The sequence below is a fragment of the Lolium rigidum genome, chromosome 1 (assembly GCF_022539505.1).
Source record: "Lolium rigidum isolate FL_2022 chromosome 1, APGP_CSIRO_Lrig_0.1, whole genome shotgun sequence".
NCBI classification, from domain to species: Eukaryota; Viridiplantae; Streptophyta; class Magnoliopsida; order Poales; family Poaceae; genus Lolium; species Lolium rigidum.
In genome coordinates, this window is record NC_061508.1 from 349,658,871 (window position 1) to 349,667,120 (window position 8,250).

At 41.2% G+C, this 8,250-nt stretch overlaps 1 protein-coding gene across 1 annotated transcript; it reads right to left on the bottom strand.

The window, feature by feature from the left end:
- Positions 1 to 1,141: 1,141 nt before the first annotated feature.
- Positions 1,142 to 7,036, bottom strand: LOC124684590 (50S ribosomal protein L1-like). Its single transcript, XM_047218867.1, has 10 exons — positions 6,476 to 7,036; positions 4,755 to 4,841; positions 4,248 to 4,289; positions 3,995 to 4,100; positions 3,745 to 3,809; positions 3,622 to 3,666; positions 3,437 to 3,544; positions 3,228 to 3,315; positions 2,606 to 2,652; positions 1,142 to 1,721 (listed from the first exon to the last, which is right to left on the bottom strand). The coding sequence occupies exons 1-10, from the start codon at positions 7,028 to 7,030 to the stop codon at positions 1,644 to 1,646; spliced, it is 1,221 nt and encodes a 406-aa protein (XP_047074823.1). The 5' UTR covers positions 7,031 to 7,036; the 3' UTR covers positions 1,142 to 1,643.
- Between the last annotated feature and the right edge of the window lie 1,214 nt (positions 7,037 to 8,250).

Consider the following 8,250-nt stretch of genomic DNA (forward strand, 5'->3'; position numbering starts at 1 on the left):
GATCTGCCCGAAGCTGCGTACGTCTACACGACGTTTGTGCATATGTATAAGTGAATCGGGATTAACGTCCGTGCTTCCAAAAGGGATGCCAAAAGCGCTGGCGCAACGATTAATCGATCATCCACATATATCCATATCATGCGTGCTCCTACCTTCAACGAATATCCTGATTCGCAAATTATATATGCTGCTAAATTTAACACATGTAAATGCTACTGAGACAAACTACGGACACAAGATCGTTGTATAGCCAATCCAGGGAATATATGCACATCGGGTGTATATATTAATACACAATATGATAACAAAATATGGTTTTTGGTTTTCTTTTTAGGTGTGACTATTTCTCCGTCGATTGAGAACTAACTTACTTCAGTTGCAACTCATGACTAGCACAAATCATGATGTAAAATGGATGGTGTAAGAGTTAACTGAGCACGAAGTTAGTTCTCAACTAGCTAAGAACTAGCAAATCCCGTGTAAAAAACTGTTGAGATTAAATCCCTGGTGCTCGTGCATAAAAGTCCCACTGTGGGTGCTCGCTCTGAGAAGAATATTCGGGAAATATCTTGTCAGGTGCACACGGGCTAGAGCCCTCCTCGAAGGCATGCCGCAAGTCTGGACTCTACCACCAGAATCCGAGTTCAGCAGGACTGAACCTGGATGGTTATTTGAATTTGATCTCAAGTGTAGCGACAGAAATGAAACCCAAGGTGCTGTTTTTGTTTCTGAATGTATGTCATCACCGTAACAACATAGTGCATGGAGATGGCAAAGCCTCAGTGAGGGCATCGGTGGGCTTCTTGCAGAACTACCCGACATCTTTCTGCGGCAAATCGAGAGTGGTGTTGCAAAGGGGAAGGGCTTTGTTGTACCCCATTCAGAAACACAGTTCTTCACCTGATGAAGGAAGATTCAACTGAGACAGCGCCAGTAGGAGGACGGGAACAGTGGGGTCATTGTCCGTGACGACAGAGGTCCCGTTGTTCGATCTGCATGGTCCTATATCCATTCCTGTGCCCTGTGCCACCTCAACTGAAGAAACGATACTAGAGGCCAGAATAGAAACAGAAAACATAGCACGCAGACGCAGCCGACCGAGTAGAAGGTCAAAATCTGTTTTACCACGGCCACATATATATGCCAAGAAAAGACCGGACAACTACTTTATTTCTTCCAACTTGTAAAAGCTGGATCAGCTGACGATTTCGAACTGCATCACGTCAGCTGCAACAAACAAAGTACGTAGTAACTGCTAACAAAATCCCAGCAAACAACAGATACTTCCTTGCTAGTGGTCACTGATCACTGGAATGTCGGTGCTCCAACCTCCCAATTCTAATTATCTTCCAAAATGAGAAAAACCTATGCCTACAAACTTTCTGGTAATGAACTCGAGATTACATTGCATACAACAAACTGCAGAGCACTGAGGGGTGAGTGGGCCATCAAAAGCAACCACATGGTTTATGTGACCATAGGAAACATAACGACATAATGTTTGCTGAAAGTTTTTTTACCACAAAACTATCATCCGAATGAGGCCAAACAGCAATCATAAAACTGAGCTCAGCCTGGTTATCACGTATGTTCCACTGCAACAGCCCAGCCACTTGCAGCAGTGCTCCGAATAAAATGGTTCATTAGTTGACTTGCACTTTGGTATAATTATCAGCTGCTGCTGATAGCGAGGGTATGGTAACAGAAAATCCAGGTCCCATCTGCAAAAAAGTTCCTCTAGTAAAGAGACAGGAGCAATCTGAGGGGATGTTGCAGCTGAAAACAACTGATTGATGAATTTGGGATTATTGCCCCTACGAATTATACTTGTGAACTTGCTTACGTGCAAACATTACAAGTAGCACTTTTAGTTCACCATACAAGAAATGAGATGAGCCACTAGTAGCAATTGCAACTCATATACTATGATCAACTAGCACATACTCAACTGTACGGGCATAAGACCTCTCATTGGACAGTACAGACGCCGGTGCATGAATCATATAAAGACAACTAAAACACCAATCCTAATCAAAACCATTAGCGACGTTATGATGGATCTAGCAGTAATTCAACCTTTCTGTGTACCGTAGTATCAACTTAGAGATAGGCCAGATTTAGAAACGATCCATTCTCTGAAAACAATAGAGAGCACATGGACAAATATGCACTACCTCTACCAGCTAGTTTCAGAAAACAAGAGTTTTGCCGATGAACCATGCATAATTGCAGTTTGTGAAGAAAGTGCCAAAAAATGCCTGCAAGATTGCTAGTGCCAAAAATGAGTACCCTGGCTCTCACTTATTTCTCTGTATCCTTCTTAATTTGGTTAGCCTGTTAGATTTTTTATCAAAAAAAGGTACCCTTTTCTGTCTTCTTCTAAGCCTTTCAAAACTTGTTTTGTATTTCTTATCATTATTCTAACCTAAGTTCGGTAGGGTTCTTCTCTATTGATGTCATAAAAATATGAGTTCATAAGAATATGAAAACCCAAAGATCTATAGCATATCACTACTTTTGTTTGAAGTATACTGTGACATCCCTAGAAAGTGGAAACAAATGATAGGCCTATCATCTGACAAATGTGGAAGGGAAGAGAACTTACTGTGCTACTCAAAGTGAACTTCTTCACGTATCCAACATATTTCGAAGCTGGAAGGAAGGGAGAGTGTTAACAACTTGGATTTCATAGCATCGTCACAATTTTAACAGAGAAACAACATAAAAAATATTGAAGCGTGCATGAAGAAAAATATTAACATCCAAGAACGAATTAGTGGCCAATATACCATCTGAATCAGATACTCAGATGCCTCTTACATTGGCCACAGCCGTTTTGCATCAAGTGCCCCAAGTATTGAAGTATTGCCTCAGGCTCAAACTTTATACTTCATATTTATATCAGTAATATATTGCCAACATTAGCAATTTACCACAACTATTTGAAACATGTTTGAAGTTCATAGATTTGTAATAAGCGAGACATATTCACTCATAATAAGATGGAGGGATAGATGATCGATTTCCTGCTTTGAAACTAAAACATCCCAATTTGTTGCAACCAGTCAATTTATCATGAAACATCGTGAGGCCTCGCTGAAGTAGCAAGATCATGACTTTATCCCTTAATATCAATAGGTGGGCCATGAGGCTGTTTCTGGTTGTTAAAAGGTTCAACAAAATTACTTTGTGTATAAGCATGTAAACACGACCAGCAGACCACTTACTTTTCTTTAAGCCCACAGGCTTAGCAAGTAAAAGTGCATTTACGAAAGCACCAATATTTTCACGTAAACTCTCCTCGGAAAAATTCACCTGCAATAACACACAATATTGAGCAATGGCACAGAATTGCAATGTGCGAAGTTGCTCGGGTACGTATATGAAGATTGATAAATTCAGCAGGTATATTTGCAATAGTACTGATGTCTCATACCTTTCCAAGACCAACATGCACTATAGCAGTTTTGTCTATTTTGAAATCAACACGGCCTGATTTCGCCGCTTTGACAGCACCAGAAACATCATTTGTCACAGACCCTAACTATAGAACTGAAGTGTCATGAAAGGCAGAAGATTTAAGTACAGTTCCAAAATAAATTGAAAAAGGAAGATGCCTACCTTCGGGTTTGGCATCAAACCACGAGGACCCAATATTCTAGCGACCTTAGGAAGGAAATCAATCGGGTGTTAATAATATGTCAAACAGGAAATAACATTGATGTCATAAGTTCACACTACTACCTTTGAAAGCCGAGGCATATACATTGGAGTTGCTATGCACTTGTCGAAGCTTAGTTTGCCTCCTCCTACATATATATAATCGTAAGTGGAAAAGAACTCCCAATCAACAAGGATTTAAAACATTGAAGTTGGAAAACTAAAACATCAATTGGGAATCCATTTACGATGCTGTACTAGAGTGAGAACATGTAGCGATTGGTGATATATCAAAGGGAAAATAAATTATTAAAATCACAACATAGTAAAGTACCTTTGCGAATCTCCTCAATCAGTTCGTCGCCTCCAACGACATCTGCTCCAGCAGCTCTAGCTTCTTCTGCTGCAGGACCTTCAGCAAATACTGCTACCCTGACAGTCTGAAAATAATAAAGAACTCAGCATTAAGCACTCATAGAACCATGGCCATGTTGCGGACAGAAGATTTTTTTTATGTCTCGAGAAAAACAAAGTGATGTCTGTAAAATTCTTGCATACATAGACTTCATTGATAAATAGAAAGGTACCTTGCCAGTGCCATGAGGCAAAGTTATGGCTCCACGGACCATCTGTACACCAGGAAAGATTTTGGTCAGTCTCGGAAAATAACTTTATATCTAACATTCACAAGCAGATTGGCACAAATAGAAATATCGGGAGGTAATGTGGCAAATCAAATGATGAAGCATTAGTTAATCATCAGTTCTTTTAGCAAGCACAGAACCCCTGGACAACATTTCTTCTGTATATGAATGTATTAGATAGGCCTCAATGGGTATAAAAAAGCATTTAAGCAGCATCCCTGTTATATTACATAGCTTCTACAGCGATTTCACGTAAGGGAACTTTGGCTTCCCAGCAAGTATGACGGCCTAAACCATCAGTCCTTTTAGTTACTGGAATTGGTAAAATATCAATCAATAATTCAGTATCATGGCAGGTTAAATTTCCATATTCCAGTAGAATTATGATGTGAGAAAACTTAGCAGGATAAAATGTGCGCTTTAAGGTACTTCTGAAGAAGTGCAGCTGACCTGGTCACCACGACGTGGATCAACACCTAACATTACATGAGCTTCCACTGTTTCAGTAAAATTCCGCTTCTTTTCATTTGCACTGGCCTGGAAGAAAGTAACAGAACAGGTAAGACATTAGATTCTTTAACTATAAGAAAATTAAATTCTCATGTTTTATGGAAACTTAAAGCTTTTTAGATTTTCACACACTTCACAGGTTACAAGTCATCTTGACTTATATGTTTATCAAATAGGTGCTGAAACATGAGGGCGCACGACCTAGCAGAGGTCTAAAATGTGTAAAGGAGAAAACTAACTACATTGACAATACTGTAGTGCCAAAACAAAACTCTTGATTATTCTCTTTTACTTTTCTAAGAAAAACCATTTGGTGCTCCAACCCAACATCATGAAGACACCCTGAACATAAAAACTTGTGAAACCTATACAGGAGACACTTTTGAAGTAAATAATTTTTGAGATATTTAAAGATTATGAAATATCAAATTTATCCACTGTATCACACTTTAATCGGTGTCTACTACCTGTCCTACAAATGTAAAGATATTCAATCAAGTGAAAAATTTGAAAGATTTGGTAGCTAAAAGGTGGAGAAACTATCCAGCGGGAAAACAATCCTTACAGTGAAAACTTCTGGCGAACCATGTGTATAAGTTCTAAAAAAAAAAAACTAATATATAAGATATGCAGGTGAAGGTTACATCCTATAAACCTACAAAGTTTCAAGTTAACCCAATCACACTTTAAAAATTGTATGAACATGACTTTGGTAATATGTTGCTGTTCACTTTTCTTTCCCTTCATCATACTTCCTAAAATTCCACTGAGTGGTTTTCAACGTTTACATATTTATAAAACATGACCTCTTCCCAGCATAATCAGCAATGTTAGGAAAAATGGGGTTGTTTTTCCTCGGTGGATTCACCAATTCCGAGGGGTGCCAAAAGAATCTATCGGATAGGAATCCTATGCTATTGTTAACCTATCCGGTTCTCTTATTTTCCTACCCATGCCATTAACATCTTGTGCCCATCACGGCGCATGCTGGCACTTCCAGCCTTGGCCTTGGATGTACTTGCGCTAAAAACAAATGGTCAAAAGAAGAACACCGAAAATGTTTATAGCATCCACATAGAAATAAAGATCAGGTTCCAGTTTAGGGTTGCTCAGCTTATTCTAGAGAAGTTGTGGAGAAGTTAGTCTTGTTTGGCAAAAATGTTGTGATTCGACTAATATGGCAAAACAAAGCACTGCACTTTTGCAGTTTGATATCTCTTCTGTTTCTTGATGGCCAGAACAAGATTTTGAACTATTTTTTTGTGTTGACTGAACCAAATTCAGGCAACAAAACAGGAAAATGGGTCACAGCAACTCAACCAAACAGGATTATCATAATCCACCACAATGGCAAAGGCAGGCAGGCAGCCTAAGAAAGTAGGAGTAATAAGTCTAGTAGGCTAGCATCCACTGTCACATAAAGAAACATCAAAAATGGCTTAAGCCCCGCCTAGAATGCAGTCAAACAAAGTCTACTAAATCTGCATGACTAAACCAGACAAAATCATGCTACTTCAGACGAGGCATTCTTCTCGGCGCAAATATCCTAGAGCACTCAGACCATCTCGAAACCAGAGAAAATCCCCAATGGGGCCACAGCAACAACATTGACTTGTAGTAAGTTCGAACAGCGACGAAGCAAATCACTAGAAGCGGCAGACCTTGATTTCGCGGAGCGCATCAACGAGATCAATGGCGACCTTCTGCGGCCGCTTGACGACGGGTATGAGCGTCGGGTAGGGCACCGTCTCCTCCTCCACCTGCAGCCCGAAGACGGGCCTCCTGCCCCACTGGGCCTCCTTCTCGATCCGCTCCCCCTCGCCGCGCAGATCCTCCTCGTTCGCCCCCTCGTCCGCTGGCCGGTCTTCCGGCAGCGGCGCGGCCCTGCTCGGGTACGACACGGGCGCGATCGCGGGCCCCGACTCGTTCGAGAACCGCATCTCCTGCCTCGTGAACTGCCGCGGCGGATTCTGCGGCTGCGGCTGCTGCTGGAATCTCCTGGGAAGCGGGTCCTGCGGGTCGGGGCTGGCGGTCGGGGGCTCCGGCGAGGGGGGCGAGGGGGGTGGGGCTTGCGGCTTCGGGGCGTAGGAGACGGGCTTGATGGGCGGCGGCGGGGAGTTGCTGGAGTTGGAGGAGCAGAAGCGGAAGAGCGGGAGGAGGCGGTGGGGGTGCGGGTGGCATCGCGAGTGGGACAGGAGGAGGCGGAGGTGAGCCATGGCGGCGGCGGCGGCCGGCGGCGAGTGGTGCGGCGTGGGGTTTAAGTGGGGAACCGAAGAGAGATGGACTGGAATGGGAGGGTTTCTTCTGGTGGACACCGGACTGGGGAAAAACCTATACACCGACCAGGTCGGCACTTACCGTGCTCCGCACACCCCCGCGCGCGGTATGAGCCGGCCTGGTCGGCCCATTACGCGATTTTTTTTCTGTTTCTTTTTTCTTTTCTTAAAAAATTAAAAAATGTTCAAAAATAAAAATGAAAAAAAAAATATTTTTAAAAAAAATGTTCAGATTTGGAAATATTTAACTTAAAAAATCTTCAATTTTTTAAAATGTTCAAGTTTGAAAATCGTACTAACTTAAAAATCGTTCAAATTTAAAAATCGTTCAAACATAAAAATCATTCAAACTTAAAAATCATTCAAACATGACAATCGTTCAAACTTAAAAATCGTTCAAACATGAAAATTGTTCAAACCTTAAAAATCGTTCAAACATGAAAATCGTTCAAACTTAAAAGTCGTTCAAATTTGAGAACCGTTCAAACTTAAAAATCGTTCAAATTTGAGAATTGTTCTAATTTTCATAAAATATATTTTTAAGAACATTTGTATTTTAAAAATGTTCATGTTTGTGAAAAAATATATTTTTTCCGAAAATACTCGGATTATGGAAAATCAAAAAAAAATTGCTAGTGAGTAGGTTCGAACTCACCTCGTTAAGAAGCAGTCCCAGCTCGTTACTGACGAGATTTAAATTTGCTACAGAGGAGATTCGAACTCGTTACCGAACAGCGAACCAGTCTCAGCTCGTTGCCGAGGAGAATCGTGGGCCGGGCCCAACAAAGACCAGAGGGTGTGCGGCTCGTCGATCGGTACCGATCATATCGGTGTAAAGCAGCTCCCCCGGACTGGGCTAGATCGGGTGAACCCGATGATGTGCTCGCGCCGGCCCAACTAGGACACTTTGATGGCCCGTGTAGTTTTTATGCTACGATCATCTCTTGTCCTTCACCTATAATAAATTCATTAAACACACTAAGATGAAATTAAATAGTCATTCATCTGGTTATTCCTCTTAAAAGTTAAAATCACAAAAAAATCCCAAAAGTTTTACTCAAAAAAAAATTGAACTCCATGAAATACATAGTGTGCGACGGATAATCTCTTGACTTATATCTAACAATTATTGTTTACATTCTCCCTAAATTATGATTTCG